Source organism: Nyctibius grandis, chromosome 17, assembly GCF_013368605.1.
Source record: "Nyctibius grandis isolate bNycGra1 chromosome 17, bNycGra1.pri, whole genome shotgun sequence".
In the NCBI taxonomy this organism is placed as follows: Eukaryota; Metazoa; Chordata; class Aves; order Nyctibiiformes; family Nyctibiidae; genus Nyctibius; species Nyctibius grandis.
Genome location: NC_090674.1, coordinates 517720 through 534700, shown reverse-complemented (window position 1 = coordinate 534700; position 16981 = coordinate 517720). Strand labels below are relative to the sequence as shown.

At 52.3% G+C, this 16981-nt stretch overlaps 1 protein-coding gene across 1 annotated transcript in view; it reads left to right on the top strand.

The window, feature by feature from the left end:
• Positions 1 to 229: 229 nt before the first annotated feature.
• The window catches only part of EPHA8 (EPH receptor A8), a 51842-nt gene continuing 35090 nt past the window's right edge, over positions 230 to 16981 (top strand). The window contains exons 1-2 of the mRNA XM_068415072.1: positions 230 to 314; positions 12722 to 12786. Coding sequence (XP_068271173.1) covers positions 230 to 314; positions 12722 to 12786 — 150 coding nt within the window. The remainder of the gene's footprint in view (positions 315 to 12721; positions 12787 to 16981) is intronic.

Genomic DNA, 16981 nt, shown 5'->3' with positions numbered 1-16981 from the left:
TGGTGCGGGAAGGGGGGCTCGCTGCAGAGCCCACCCACCCCATTGGCTTGTGAGCGGTGACAGGCAGGCTGCTCCCTCCCTGCCGAGCCACTCGCCTGTGTGGATGCGAGCAATGTGCGCAAAGTGCCTTTGCATTAGCCGGCGTGTGCCGTAGCTCCGGGCGCTCGCTCACAGAGGTGCTGGGACGACCGAGGTGGCCCTGTCCTGTGCCTGGTGGCCCCGCCGGACCATGGCATGGGCAGAGGGGCATCTGACATCCTCACTCTCCATCGTCATCGCTTTGGCTGCCTGCCTCTCCGCCACTACCAGCGAAGGTAGGAACCGGGGTGGCCCTGGAGCGACAGGGCAGTGTTGGGGGGACCCGCAGGATCGGTGCAGCTGTTCGGATTCATCCGCATGGGCTTGCTCGCTGTGCCGGGCTTAGCGTCTCCCTGCTCCCACGGGAACGCAGCTCCAGGTTCCTGCCTGCCTGAGTTTGCTGATCCTGGAGATTTTGCACCAGAGGCTGAACTTCGGAGCTGGGCAGGAGGACTTCATTTCTGCAGCAGTGCCTGCCAGCTCTGCCTGGTCTCCCCTCCAAGGGCTCTGCTGCAGCGTGCGGGGGTGGCTGCAGGGGGGACAGGGACACGAGCACCAGCTCGGCCATGGCGATCCCCATCACCAGAGCTGGCGGCAGCACGAGGCCATGCTTGCTGGCCGGGCGGCATGGGCTGTGATGGAGCGAGCGAGTGGGCACGGGAAGGCGTGCAGAGGGTGCAGGGAGCTGGAAGGGCACTTGGGTGGGAAACTTGTCGCAAGGGAAAGGGCTGGAAACTTCTGAAGTGGAAAGCAGGGATGCAGCCAGGGACCCTCTCCCGACCTCTTGGTGTCAGCCACGCCAGGCCTGCTCTGTCCGCCCAGCCACTCTGCCCCGCTGCCGGCTGCACTCATCTCCAGCCCTTGTCGGCAGAGCAACCTTGCTCCGGCATCTCGGCCCCTCTCGGCTTTGGCAGCGCTGCTCCCACTGCCTGCCACCCACCCGCTCACCAGCCTCCTTCCGCACTGGCAGCGGCAGCACGGCTGCTTCTCAGCTCTGCTGATCTTCATCACCCAGAGATCTGCCGTTCCCGCTCCCGAGCGTGTCCTTGGCACCGGCAGCAGCATCCTTCCTCCCTTCTGCTATGCCTGAGAGCCGTGGCCAGCATGGTGCAGCCCTCTGCAGCGAGCTCCGGTGCCGGTGTCCCTGCCTGGTGGCGGCAGTGGCATCCCTCCCTTCTCCTGCCCCTGCATCCCTGCCATCCCTCCAGCATGCCGAGGCCCACCAGCCGGCACCGCGATGCCTCATGCACTTTGCAGCACCCTGCCGGGCAGGGTCCTTGTGCCTACAGCCATCTTCCAACACCCACCCTCACCTCCCCTCCACCCAGCCTGTCTTTCTCACCCGTGTTACCCGTTTCCATCTATTTGCTGGTCGTAACCCTGTTTTCTGCCAGCTGCCCACTTCCTGGCACTCTTACTCCTTTTCTCACCAGCTTTTCTGCCCTTGCAGGGTGATACATGGGTCTCTCACTGCTGGGGATGGTCTGTGTGGGTGCAGGATGGGACCCCAGCACTCTGACATCCCCAGCCCTTGCTCGTCCTCTTCTCCGTGGTGCCGTGGTGCAGCAGCTGCCCCGTGCCCCGAGCCCTGGACAGAGTTCAGTGCAGGATGCTGCTCGTGCTGCTTTTGGTGCTGCAGCCCTGCAAAGCCAAGCAGCCCTGCCTGAACTCGGCTAACTCTGGGCATGGACAAGCGAGGCTGGGGCCTCTTTGCTTTCCTCTGTGGAGGAGATCGCTGGCTATTGGAGTGGGTTTTATGGCATCTGTATGGACAGCCAGGCCCTGGACTGCTGCTTGCTTGTCACCGGCTGGGAAAGACCTGGGCTTCCCGCAAGACTTTTTGGAAAGGAAAGCTAGTGTCAATAACAGCCTTGGTCAGGGGGATGCGTGGGGCTGGGAATGCACCAGGCTCCAGGGAAGACCAAACAGGCTGGATCTGAGTTAGACCGGGCAGAAGGTGCTGGGTGGCATCAGGACAGTGTGTGGGACCCTGCAGAAAGCTGGTGGTGCTCCGTCCGCTGCCACAAGGATGCTCTACGGGTACTGGGGCACTACTCTGTGGTGGCACGGGGCAGCCCAGTGCCAGCCCAGCCCTGTGATATGGGCAGTGGAGCTGGGGATGTGGCTGCAGGCTCCTACCAGTGCCTGGTACCTCAGGGTGCTGGGATGGGCTGGTGGCAGCGTCTGTGCCGGGGCGGTTGTGGTGCTGGTCGTTGAGTGCCCTGCCATTGGGATGGGACTAGAAATGTGGAGAGATGCTGCAAAGCGCAGCACAGCCCTGGTGTCTCCTGCACTCTGGTTGTGCTGGGCTTTGCTACCCCATTTCTACAGCATATGGCACGTGCAGACACGGTGTGAGGGCGTAGCCGTGGTGCACAAAGGTGCCCTGCTGCTGCTGACCGTGATCTCTGCCTGCTGCCACAGCCACAGTCTGCTTCTTGCCATGCATCTCTGGCCACGCTACCCAGCAAACCCAATGCTCGTTTGAGAGCTGCAGGGTAGAAAATTACAGCTGGAAAGCAAATTTAAGGCCAGTGCGTGCTGCACTCTGCATGTGCGTATTGGGAGGCAATTGGTATATAAAGATGTATATTAACCTGAAGAAATGGCTTCACTCTGATTTTCTTCCCCTTCCAAGAGCTCTCAGTACCTTTCTCCTTCCTGAAAGATTTGTTCCAAGAAGTTTTGAGCTTATATTTTTTGTTCCTTTCAGTCTTGCATGCAGTGGGTGCCCTGGAAACGGGAGGAAAAAAGGGAATCACCATTCTGTGGGAAATCCCCACATTTCAGCGCGGCAGCCATTGCAAAACGCATTGAAAGCCAAAACTCAGATTTTTTTTTGTAGGTGGATGAAAATTTGCAGGATGTGAAATATTTTCATTTGGAGCACTGAAAAAATTTTGTCTGAAATTGTTAAATTGCTTTAGAGCAGGGAAGTAGAAAAATATTTTCAATAATATGAAGATAATGAGATAGACTAAAATGTTTGCACTATTACACGGTGAGTTGCATAGGCAAAAATATTAAAGCAGATATTTTATATGACACAACGAATCGAAGTTAAATAATAAAATATGAAGTATCTTTATTGTATTGAAGGAAAATCAGATAAGCAGAAATTACCACATTTGGAGCTTGGACAGGGAGTGACAAAATAGTAATTTCTGCCCAAAAATGGCAATTCAAATGCTGCTGCTGGGGTCTGCTCCCTTCCAGGTGGTGCCTCTGGCTCAGCTCTGCCCTGCGTCCGTGAGGTGGGCGACCTTCCTCCCCATCACAGCATGGACACCATGGCCCACGAGTGAGGTGGTACCTGGGTGGGGAACATGGTGCAGCAGGAAAGCGGGACCCAGGGACATCTCCATCAGCGTTTCAGGGCACATAGGGATGGCCGAGGCAAATGGGTGTTGGGGATAGGGTGATACACAGGGAGCGTAGTGCAGGACTGCAGAGCTGATGATATAGGGATGCTCGCCTTTTACCCGCACCACGGGGTCAGTGATGGAGATGTTTTGTTCCTCCCTGAAACAGGGATGGGGCACTGGAGAGAACTAGGGTCCTTGGGAAAACCCAGCAGCTTGCTGCGTTGCCGAAACGGAAGGGTTTGTAGCAACCTCCCCCACTAATCTCTCAGTTGTAATCTCATTAATTGCCCCTCTGTTCAAACAGAAAAAGAGGTAAAAACTCATCTCCCCGTTTATTCAATGCTACTTTTCTACCCCTTCTGCAGCAATGCCGAAGTCAGGGCTGCGGGAGATCCAAATCTCTGAAAGGGAGAGGAAATAGCTTTTTCAGTTGTAAAAAGGCTGTGAGGATACCGTGTTCCTCTGTAAGAATAGGAAACGAGGTTTTTAAGTATGCAGACTTTTGGTGATGGGGGGTTAGAGAAGCATTAGTTTAAAACAGGGAATTGGTTTGGGTTACGTTTGCAAAAAAAAAACCCACAACATTTTTGGGGTGTGTAATTTTTTGATTGCTCCCAAAATGATATAAAGCAAATACTTGCATGATTTTATGTAGGCTCCTGGGGACATGTTTCTGGTCTCGTCTTCATTTCCATCCTGCTTGTATTAATAGCTTATCAAACTTCTGGAAAATCAAACCCCAAAATTTGCAGAAAAATATCACAACAGTGCAGAAAATGCTCCTACTCTGGGCTTTTTTTAATTCTCTTTGAATTCTTGTTTTCTGAAATCATGAGGGGTTTATTTATGGTGAAAATAAATGGGCACCCGTTTTGGTGACAGTGGAATTAGATCTGATGAAACCAAATTTAAGTACAACTGAAAACCCAATGAATTACTACAGGGACGAAGGATTTCCCTATTTTTTCGATTGCTGAGAAATGATTAGAAAAATATTTTATCCAAAAGAAAAAAAAAAAACCAAAAACAACGAACCCTGGTCCCAAAAGATGCTCAGCCAGGAAGGGAGGGAGAGCGGCTTGTCCCACACATCCTGCTGGGATCGGGCGGCGGGTCCCGGCGGGCAGGACTCCCGGGAGCGTCGGTTTCATCAAGACATCCTGACACCTCTGCTCTTTGTTTCGGTCGGGTCCTGTGTTCGCCTAAGTCCCTGCTCGCCTCACTGGCAGCCTTCGGTGCTGCCTTTATCTCCAGGGGCAAATCCATTCATATGATAACTCTATTCATACCCTGACAGTTTTTGATAGTTCATTCTCCTAACCCCAGTGTGTTTGCATGACCAACACTCAAAATTATTCCTCTGTCACAGAGAAACGATTAACCCCTTCGGCCCTGGTAGTTCAAAAGTGAGCGGCAGGATCATGCAGTCGTATTTCCTTCAAAAAGAAACAAAAAAAACCCCCATGTCCTGCCTGTGTAGTTGTGTGGTACATGAGGTCATAAATAACCACATAAAGGATGTAACTCCTTTATGGATCAGGTCCAGCCACACCAATAAAGCCTGATGAATTGTGTTTGGGCCAGGGATGCTGTCCAGAAAGCTATTCAACATTTATCTAAAGACATCAGCAAAGAAAGACCCATCATTGCCTTTAATAATTCATTCCAATGGCTCATCAGCCTCAGCCTTTAAAAAATTGGACCCCCTCTTTTCCCTAATACAAATTTGCCTGGCTTCACCTTCCAGTCATTTGTTCTTGTTAGGCTTTTCTTGCTAGATTAAAAAGCCCGTATTTTTCTCCCGTGAAAGTACGCTGAGTGTAACCGGGTGCCTCGCACCCGTCGTGGGCACAAGCAGATCAGGCTCTGCAGGTTCCCCTCTCTCTGTTTTTTTTCCTCCAGCCCTGGTATCGTGGTTGTACCTGCGGTATCTTCTGCTGTGTCTCCAGTTTCTGATATTTTAAATGCCTTAACCACATAAGTGAGTGGCAACAGCGCTGGCTGCAGCTGGATAGACCAGCTCCATCCCAGCATCAAGGGTGTGCACAAGTCACCAGATCCTTCCTTGGATGCAATACCTTTTGTGTTAGGAAATTCTCCCATACAAATTTTAAGGACTCTGGTGAAATTTGGCATGAGATATTCAGCCTGTCCCCTCAAATATTTTTAGTATTGGTATTTTTGTCCGTGAAAATGTTCTGTTTTAGAAAGCTGTTTCTAAGAGAGAAAAATAATTGCCTTGAAAAGAAATGCTCTTGCTTTAAAAATGTCACTGGGGTTCAAACAGCTAAGCATGGTTTAGGGTGGCCAACTGGTATGAGAGCAAAATACGTCCTCAGAGAAATTAGGGAAAAAGCATCTGACAGACTGAAAAGCTGCCATCCAAAGTCCCTTCAGATAATCCAGATAAGTGAGCACATTTGCAAAAATCCACATTTCTCTATTGAATCCTCCAGAGAGAACAAAACTCAAATCTTTGCCAGGACTACTGGGATGCAGGATTCAGTGGGAAGAGCAGGGTGTCTTTTTTGGGGTGCTGCAGGATTTATCCTGATGATGGACTCTGGGGCTCTGCTATAGGCACAGGTCTCCAGTGCCAGCTCGACCTGAGTTGCTGTGGGTGGCATGGGAAGCAGCTGGGAGCAACATCAGGGAGTCCCAATTTTGGGTAAGAAATCTGCAAAAAACCCAGACAGGCAGCAGATAACTGAGCAGGCATGCAGTGTGCAGGTGAGGAGTGGAAGTATTGAGATGATCTGGGATAAAAACCTGGGATGGCGTTAGGGGCTTCCTGGCGTGAGCTTTGACTCCCAAAAAACACCACAGAAGTCAGAAACTTCAGCAGCTAAAGCTGAAAATGCATTCGTGCCTCTTTTGCTATACCCAACAAACATGAGAAAAGAGAAGAGGGATTCAGGACTGGTGAGTGGACACTGGCACAAACCCCTCTGGAGAGGGCTCCCATTTCCCCGAGTCTGTGCCACATAGGTTTTGCTTACAGCAAGCAGAAGAGGTGTATTTTGTGTTAGAAAACTCTCCTGCATAATTTTTAAAGACTGTCACAATATTGCGTTACTGGTGGCGTGAGATATTCAGCCTGTCCCTGAACCTAGGACTGCAGCTTGGTGGAAAGTGGGAAGTCCTGGTCCGAGTGCAGGTCCATTACCTGTTCTTTGAGCTTCTGGGTTTGGGAACACCGGTCAGGGATGCCAGCAGCTGTCCTTTGATAGTGTGTGGGTTGAACGGATTAGCTCTTGCAGGGCTTTAGCCAAAAGAGATGCCAAGGGATGGCTGTGCAAGGCACAGGCTCCTCTCTGCTGATCGACAGGTCAGTGTCATCTTGCTGTCCCTTAGGTTGGGGACATTGTGATGGATAGGACTCGCATGACTCCCAGATGGCCAAATCTGAACCCGGGGACACCAGGTCTGCAGAGACCTCCTCCGGGGGTGCAGGCACCCTTCATCTGCCCTCGGTGCTCCCCGGTGCCTGCTGCCTCCCCCAGCGGTCCTGCTCCTTCCCCTGCTCACATCAGATGTTTCCATGGAATTTCTTGCCTTCCTGACCTTTCTCACACCTCCCCATCCCCAGAGCCTTCCTGCCTCTTTCTATGGGTTCTGCCCTGAATTACAACAAGCCCAGCTGCACCTTGAGCCTGAAATAGCTCCTTCCCCACTGTCACAAGCTCCTGGACCAGGGACCTGGAACCATGCTTGCCCCTTGCTCCCAGCCTCAAGTCTGGACCTGTACACCCAATTCTTGAGCCCTGGGACAGTCTGTGGTTTTTAACATTTCCAGTTATTTACGTCCAGATGGCCGTGCACCATTTGCACTGAAACCTGCGTGTGCCACCGTGGAGGGATGCACACTGGTAGTACAACCCCCTGCATGGTGGTGGGTAATGTGTGTGCTTTAATTTGGGTCACCTAAGCCAGCGTGCCCAATTCGCCCTGGCTGTCCCACCACACACGAGCATCAGGAGCCTCAAACAGAGTAGGAAGCACGAGCATTTTACATCTATATTTTCTCACTAATATTTCTGAGAGGGAATATTTTTTTGTTGTTTGGCTTTTGATGTGTTTTTTTTTTCCTGGGGAAAAAAAATGCTGCCCTGTAATTTCAAGGTTTTTAGCCTTGAAGATACCTTATTCAGGGTGTTTTGTTTTGTTTTGTTTCATTTTTTTACATTATTTCATGGACACCTCAGTCCTACCACAGGTTATGCTCTTGCGCTGCACATTATCTTACATGATATCATGCAGGGTCTGGAAGGATCAGGTTGATCATTTTATTTTTAAAACCTGAGCTGTGGCTTTTTGTTAGCACTGATTGAACAAACAAGCTTTCTTCCTACATCAAAGTATCTTCTGCTCCTGGTATACTGAAAAGGGGTGACCCTCTGGGCAGTCCTTATGGGCATTACCGCTCCTGATGCATTACAAAATGATACAAAATTAAATACAGAAAGTTCACAGCAACAATCCAGAGGTCTGAGAAGAAACCCTGAAATGGGAATTAGGGCACATCCAAAAAGCAGCGCTGCTTTTTGACGGTAATTGTTTGAAAATGTTTCTTTTTAATATTTTTTTTTTTCAGCCTGATTCTGGCATGTCCAGAAATGTGGAAATCCCACGTTCCTGCAGGATTTGGTGACATCTTTTATATCTACACACAACGCTTTCCTAAATTTCCTCTCTGGGCAGCCGAGGCCAGCGGGTACCGATGCGAGCACCATCCCCGCTGTGTCCTTAGTATGAGCAGCCTCGTGGACAAGCAGCTGCCCGACAAAGCCTGCCTGGATCTGGCTGCTTGTGCGGCAGAGCACTGGTGTGCAGCACCCCACTGCCGCGGTGCCGACCGGGGTCTGTGGGGCACATCCCCTGCACACAGCTCCCAAATGGGAAGAGCTGACCTACCCTCCATGCTTGCTGCTTTTGCCTTGAAGCCTCAGCGGTTGGCCTCATGTGTTGGTGAATAAATGACTATTTTTCTTTCTTTAAAGATAAATATTGTCCCGGGGAGGGGGAAGCTGAAAGCGGAGCATCCCGTCCTGTCCCCTGCAATGCTCTGAGACCAGTAAGACACAGCTTTGTTGCTTGGCTTTGACTCTCAAGTTGGAAAGGTCGCGGCTGGCTATTCAGCAAGCCCGTGGATTAAACGGTGGGACACAAATAGCTGACCCACCCCGGCCCCACCTGCCCCTTCAAAGTCCTGCCTGAGCTTATGGGAAATGAATGCTGCTGGCTCTTGTTCCCCTTCTCTCAGGGAGCCTCTCCCTGCCCCTTTCCCATACCCCGACTCTCAATTCCCGCTGTGGATAACACTCCCCGTGTCGTTCCCCCACCGAGTGGGGCTGCGTCTGTGGGGCCGGCGTGGGGTGTGCAGACCCGCATGGGGCTGCGGGGACTGAGCCCACTGGTCTTTAGGTAGCAGGGAGCAGGAGCGCCTAACTGTGCTGATAAGAGTTTAATTATCGATGCAAAAGGCGTTGTTGCATGGGGGGAGCCTTGCTGTGAATCTTGGGAGGCCTTTGAAGTTGTGATGGAGAGGAACTGAAGCCCAAGGGAACAGGGCTGCTCCCACTGACCCTTCCTCCCCACGCCTGCGCTACAAAGCCCCTGCCTGGGAGGGAGACAGTGGAGTAATTAGAGTGAGGACCGCAGTGGGTTAACAATTAACGAGGGAGCTCAGAGCCCTCTTTGGTCCCCCACTGCTCTTCTAGAAGCTGGGGCTCAGCTCATGTTGCCCCCCTGCTTGTCCCACCACCCCACCATACACCCCCGGGTGGGCTGAGGGTCCACAGGCTCCCCTGGTCTGGGCAGCCATGGCTTCCACTGCACCATTCCTGAGCCCGGGATGCTTGGATGTGGGACCCTAAGGTCCCTGTGCCTCTGTTTGTAGGGATGCAATACATCCCTGCGGCAGCTGTGGCCACCAGTGCAAGTGTTGGGAAGGGTTTCTGAGCGCTGTCTCTTTATAAATATATATATATACGTATATGGCAAGAGATATATGGACCCAGGCAAAATGCACATCCTCTGAATGCTAGTCCCTGCCTCAGCTCCCTCACTCATCCCAAGCAGTGTTTAGAATTTGGATACAGATACAGATATGGATACAGATATAAATATAAAAATAAAGATGTAGGTATAAATAAATTATACATACACATCATATACATATACATACTCCTCGTCTCCAACTCCTGCATAATCTACACCTATGAGATTGCAGTGTGCACACTCATGCAACATTTCATGATGCAACTTTATAAAGGAGCAAGGAGGCCTGCCTTGTGTGAGAGTCCATCTCAAGACCCCAGTTGGCGCTGGGAAAGCGACCTGCTTGCTCCTAGGTGCTTCCATTTGAACGGACAATCAGGCTTGACAGCATTTCCACCAGTGCGAGAATTTCCCCTGACACCTCCTGGTGTTTTGGCTCAATACGCTGAGTCAAAGCCAAGGCACAGAATAGGGAAAATACAAAATGGTGCTCAGGAAAACAAAATGGAGCTCGCAGTTTGAGACTGATACGCACAGACAGTCCATAACATCAAACAGAATTGCCCAGCTGTAGGAGAGAGGTCTCCCAAACCAGCGCGTTTTCTGAGAAACGTTTCAGCTGAAAGGGGTCCTTTGTGGTGATCTCACTTGCCCTCCGGCATCAAGGGCGGGCTCTTTCTGTGCATCACCCCCAGAGATCACCTGCAAGGGGCTGGACGAGGCACTTGTCGCATGCAATGCGGCGGGTTCCCTTCGGTGTTGCTCTGTAGCCTTTCCCTGAAATGGACGGTTGGGTTTCGGGGGAATATTGATCTCTCCATATCCGAGCACAGCATGTAATAGTGCTGCTAAATGAATGCTCGTAGCCGCAGCCATGTGTGCTATACCATGAGCTAACGAAGAGCTCTTGGACGCGCGATGCCTTTGTATTTGTGCACTGCCCACTACGGTGGGCTTAACAAGTAGGACTCCCATGCACTTGGCTGGAATGCTTGCTAAGGAATAAAAGAAATAACTTAGTCCTCTTCCTGCAAAGAGGCAAGAGCAATATCTGCTCCACGGGCATGTTGCAGGGAATGCAAGCTTGTGTAGTTATTTGTGCACCAAAGCACCTGCAAGGAGATGGCTCCTTCATTTGTATGAGGTTGGGTGACAACCATATGGGCCACATGATGGGATGGGGTGTAGCAAGCTGGCTCCAGGTCCTGCACACCACTGTGCAGACAAGCCTGGGGTATGTCCCACCATGCCTGCTCCGATCTCAGCACAGCGCAGTGCTCCAGCTGGACCCCAGTCCATGCAGGCTCCTCGTGCCGCGTGGAGAGCAGCGAGAGACAGCCGTGTCCAGCATCTCAGCGTGGGAAAGAGGGTGTGGAGACCGCAGCAGGGGGGGAGAGAGGGTCTGCGAAAGCAGTCCCCTCCCTGCAGCCTGCCTGCTGAGGGTCACCGGGACCGTGCTCCTGCACTGTGAGGCGGGAAACTCCCGAGCCCGGGCTCCTGCTGGGCGAATTACCCAGGGAAAATAGGCAGAAAATCTTCAGATTAACAATAACAAATAAAAATGGATTTGAGATCTCTGAGGTAATTACTCCGCGCTGAGGGCAAGGGGCCTCTTTAGCAGTGGGAGCAGTGCGGTGTGGGGAGTGGAGGGGCTCGGCCCGCTGTTGGGCCAATGGAGTCACACAAGAAACGCTGGAAATTCTTTCAAATTGTTCTGCTAACATTAATAAATGCCTCAAAAGCTCCTAATCTGCTCTGTCAGGAGCATGACGTCCGGGTGTTTCACAGCCAGCTCACGTCTCTGCTCCTCTTCCCCCACTCTCCTTCCCTGCCTGGTAATAGCAAATGAAAGTGGTACCCGTTCCTCTGGCTGGTGGGAGCAGCATCATGCTGAGCCCAGCCTCTGCTGGGGCTGGAGCCGCTGTCCTGACGTGCCCCATCCCTTCCGTGACAAGCTGGTGCCTTGCACCGAGACCACCATCCCTCCAGAGCCCGGGGACCAGCTGAGACCCGGCGCTGCAGCGGGGATGCTGCGCCAGGTTGCCTCGAGGTCCAGTTTGATGCTGCTCGAGGGTGAGGACCAGCAGTCAGCATGGACGCAGCATCCAGTGGGGGCTTGACCTGACTGAGTGGCTGCAGGGCACAGAGCGCTGGGGAAAGCTGGAGGGAGGGAGCTTGGTGCTGATGAGGGGTGATGAGGCATGGGCGAACTGGAGCCAGTGCCTGCTGCACTCACTCCCAAGGGTCAGGACACCTTGCTGGCACCCTCTCCTAAGCCTCCATTGGTCTGGATCTGTACCCTGGAGCTGAGGCTTGGGCTTCTTCCCCAGGTACTGAGCAAGTCGGGGGGTTATCGGGCAGCGGCAAGGCTCTCCTCTGCCTGATGCTGCGGGATCTGGGTGTGGGGCTCATGGGCAGCAGATGGCACTCGGGGGCAGCTCACCCTGTGCATGCAGTAATGCCGTGGCATCCCGCTTTCCCCCCTGCTGCTGACACTTCATGGGCTTACAGGGGAAGCTCCTGAGCACTGAGGTGTCCTTGCCTCCCCCCCCACAGAAGCTACTCCCCTCTCCTTGCAGATTTTCCCGTGTCTCCTCATTAAGCCAGGCTCCTGGTGGTGGCAGGGCTTTTGAAGGATTGGCTTTGATGGACTTGCTCATGCAGCCTGTCCCCTACGGTCTGGCCTCTTCAGTGGGGTGTCAGCCAGGACCATGGGGGGTCACTTTGTGCTGGAGCCAGGCACCACAGTGCGTAATTACAGTGGCTGCTGGAGTGCAGACTTCAAACCGGCGATGCTGGGAGGGATGTGAGCCTAGAGGGCTCGGCAGAGCCTCTGGAGGAGAAGTTTCCAGGCAAGGAAGGATGCTCTGGTTTCATCGGTGTTGGCCCAGGGTGGGACTGGGGGACAACCTGGTGCTTGGAGTTTGTTTCCCTAGCTCCTCCTTGCTTTGCATCCCCTCTGATCTGCTGCTTGCAGCCCCCTCTCCTCCAAAAGGACATGTTTCTCTCAGTCCCATGGCCAGGACTGATACAGCCCACCCCAAATCTACTCCAAACCAACAGCTCTGGGGAGCATAATTTGTTGCCCTCCTCTTGCTCCATATCTGCCTCAGCTGCAGCCAGACAGGTCCCTGGCAGCAGCCCCATGGACTGATGGGTGCAGGGGCAATCAAACAAGTGGGGTGTGAGGAGGGGTTGTTTGTGGTGGCTCGGTTCTTTGCCCCTCGGGGTCATGGAGAAAGGTTTCTAATGCAGTGTTTTACTCCTGTGTTTTCCAGTGAACTTGCTAGACACGTCAACAATGCTGGGGGACTGGGGCTGGATGACTTATCCCTCTCACGGGGTAAGTACGAAGGGGCTGTTGGCATGTGGGGGACCTCAGTGGGATGGGTCAACATAAGTCCCTGTGGGCAGGGTGGATGGACATCTCAGCCCCAGGCTAGTGCCTTGGTCAATGCTGATGGGGCAAAGAGACCATGTCTGTTGGGACAATGACTCTGTTGGGACACTGCTAGCCTGAAAGACTAGCAGTGGGATGTGGCCCGCTTGGAAATGCCATTTAATTCCCCACGTCCCCTGGTAGGGACCAGGTTGTCACCAGGTCCTGAGCTTTGAGGGAACTCAAGAGCTGGGTCACCCCATGGGCACTCATGTGGAGAAGCATCTCATTCCTTGCTGCACCAGGGGAGCATCAGGAGGAACAGCCCAAAATGACTGGGAAGCTCTCAACCTCCTGTAATCAGAGGAGTCTGCTGTGGGCAAGAGGGACAGGGGAGCATCCCCTGAGGATGGTTTCATATGAGGAATGGGGATGTAAATGCACAGCCCTGTGGTGTGGCCAGGAGGGATGTAGGCATGGTGACCCCCATGTGAGCTTGCCGTCCCCACTGGCTGGATCCTTTTCACACACTGCCTTCACTTGCATTTCCATGTCCAGGTTTTCCTGCAGCAGCAGCTTTCTGGAAATAGTGAGTTTCAGATGGCAGTGGTGAGCTGGCTGTAAGGATTCATTTATTGAACAGAAACAATCCCATAAATACACACAGGACCAACTGCAAGGCACAGTGGGGCTTACTGCATGCACAAAATGTGCAGAATTGGGGTGCCTGCCTGGCTTTTGTTGCTGTGTTGATTTTTCATGTCCACTCTTTTTCATCCCCTCTCTGAACTAAGCGGCCCTAATCTTTTCAATTCCGCCTCCTACAGGAATCTTCCCAGGTCTCTAATCATTTTCATTGATCTGTTGCTTGAGACTTTCAGTCCCCACGCTGTTTGAGCAGGAGTGATCAGAACTGTGAATTCATAATAATAACAATGATCAGATTTATATCAGACATTATTATATATGTAAATATATTAAATCAGTAACTCAGCTCTAATTTTAGCAGTTAGCTGTTGCAATGATGACTATCCTGGAAATGTAATAGATTCAGAGGTACAAGGTCAGAGGGGACCGCAGAGCTAATGTGATGTGATCTCCTGCATAAATACAGGCCTTCAGACCTGTCAATTCACTCTCAAAGCCCAGCTTTTAGAAAAAAACATCCTGGACTACAAAATTGCCAGTGGTGGTAAATCTTCCAGGTCCTGTAGCGATGTTGTTAACAGGTCGCTGTTAAAAACATCTGCTGAGGGAGATGTCCTCTTCATGGTCATGCACAGGCTGCCTTCCGTCATGTGGATTCCTGTCCTGTTACCCTGCTGCTGCCATCTCATCCCAGCCCTGCTGCCAAATCCTGGCATCCTGGAGGGGCCCCATGCACGATGAGGGGATGAGGAACCAGGGCTTCCCCTTCTCCCCTGGGAGGGAGTATGTTTCTGGGATGTTTCTGAGTGAGGGCTGTTTACCTTTGTCCACTTCCACTGCTCTGTCCTTCACTGCATCCTAAGCAATTTCTCCCCGTAGTCAGACCCTCCGTTGCTCGCAGATGGCCCAAGACCCTCCTTCTTCTAGATCCTCCACCATGAGTCCAGCTCTCCAGATGCCTGTGTGACCACATGCCCAGGCCCATTTCTAGCTGTCAGACATGCAGATGGGATTCATCACATCACCTAGGTGACTTGGATGAAGATGAATCCACCTGAGCTGGCTGTCCTGGGTACACATGGACATGACTAGGCAGGACCTTGTACTCCCAAAGCAGGCAAGGGACTAAGCCTACAGGTGCCTCTTTCTCACCACATCAGGGACTTCCACGACTGGTTAAGGTGCAGCATCCTTCTTTGCACATCTGCAAGTCCAGGGGATGAATTCTGGGTCCTGAACCATCAGGGCTGTCAGGTGTAATGTCTTACATGACCATAGGGTGCTGGGGCTGGCTCACAGGGCAGTCACTGCTGTGCTGCTCTCTTGTACAGCAGCCCCTCACCAGCAGCCCAGAAACCCCTGAACCCTGATACATGTCTGAAGTCTCCACCTTATTAGTGATGTTTATTAAGACTAGTTAAAGCTGGTTGCCAAAAAAGAAAAAGAAAACCAGAAAGACTTGTATAACACCTAAAGCCAAAGCCACCTCTTGGACATGCTGCTGTGTCCTCCTACAAGTCTTAGGGAAGTCATAGGGTAACATCACTCTTTGCTTACCCTGTGCTTTGGTGCAACTCGTGGCCTTATTAGCGAAAGGACAACCATATAGCTGTGTGAAAACTGTCTGGAACACCTTCAAGAAAGGTGCCTGGGTTTCTATGTGACGCTCTTGCACAAGCAACTTTGCGTATCTTTTTCCAGCTGGATGTTTTAATGGCTCCTCTGAACACTTGCCTGGACTGTGGTTCTTCCCCCATGGGCCATTGCATCACATCATCCTGAAAGAGCATCTCATTCCTTTACCCTCCTGCTCATCTTTCAGCTCCAGGTGCTTTTTGAATAGTAAATTTGCACTTGGATCCAGTTGCCATCACCAGAAAGGAGGTGGGATAGGGTGCTGGTGTTTCAGAGAAGCTGCTGTAGGATAATCGCTCTCAGTGCCAATGATTTGGCACTGAGCAGATGCCTCCTGAGCAGCCCCTACAGCAGGTTTCAGATTCAGGTGGGAGAGATGCTGGGTGACTCTCAAGCTTGGTAGCTTGGGTCCACGTGGCTCCCAGCTTGGTGTGATCTCTGCTCCGGGAAAGGGACTCAGTTTGCTGGTCACCATCTCAAAGAGTACTCCTGGTGTCCCTGGGACTGTCCCTGCCCGCTGCAGCATGCTGTGAATCTGGCAGCCCTCAGCTGGGTAGAGCCCCATTGTTTCTGTAGTATGGAGGTGTTGTACTGTGAAGCCAGATTTTATTGGAGGTCCCTTATTTTTGCTGCCAGTTCCTTAATTCGGATAATCCGGCTGGAAAAAAGGTGGCAGTGCCCCTCCCCACTATGGTGCCCCCCACTATGGTGTCACCGCAAGGGTGACAGTGGGGAGGTGGGTAGCTCTGGCTGGGTCTTTGCATGGCCCTGAACAGCACAGAGCCCCTGTCCCTGGCCTGAGGAGCGTAAGAAGGGGACTTGTGTCCGCTAGCTCAGTCCTTAGTGCCCTACGACTTGCTTTTCCACCACCTACGGGTCCTGTCCCACCTCTCTGGCGCTCCTGGGGATGCAAAAGGAAAGGTGGCAGTCTCAGAGGTTTCCTCTTCTGGACTGGGCGGTCGAAGAGCTGCCTGAACAGCCGGGGCAACAGTCCAAAGCACCAGCAGTGCAAAACTGGAAGGGTACCACTTGCAAATTCCTGATGTTTTCATCACACCTGTTGGCAAGGTGTACTTGCCTCACGGGAAGGTTTTTTTCCCTCTCTGGGTTTGCTGTGGCCAGCAAGAGCAGATGAGCAGGGGGCTGGGAGGAATAGGCACAGTGGGGGTCAGCAGCACCAGCGGCACCTGGGGAGTGTCAAGCCATCAGGGAGGCATGCGTGGCCTGTTTTGACATTTCCTCTTGCCAGACAATTAACTGAGGGGTAATTGGCTGTAATTGCTGCTCAGGGGTTTAATTGTGTCCCCCCCTCACCTCCACCCCGCAGACACGTGCAGGATGCAGAAGGGTCACCGGGAGCATCCCTGTCCCGCAGGCTGCAGCTCCTCTCAATTATAACTTCAAAGGGCTCCCAGGAGCTCTGCAGCTCAATCCATCCCCAGAACAATTCCCTTTGCATTGAAAATTAAACTCTTATCAGTGCTGTCAAAGATGCTGCCCCTTCCCCTTCTGTGTCTCCGTTTTCCCAGCTCTCCCCAGCAGAACGACCTAGTGCCCCAGTGCCCCTCTCCCCCCTCTCCTAGCTTGGCATGTGACCTCCTGGATCAGAGGGAGCCTGATCGGCCCCTTTGCAAATTGCTTTTCTACTGACTAATTAAAACGCTGATGAGATAAGTCAACATATTATTAATAATTATTGTATCGTCTACTTTGATTTACAAAGTCAAACAGCAAATGATTTTGCTCAGACACAGAGTATCTAAGGAGCTTGAACGATGCCTTGCAAAAGCTAATTATAACGACAGCACCTTGAATGCTGGAGACAGGCCCCCCCCATACTGTTGACAACCTCCCTGTCTGCCCCCCCAAGCACCTC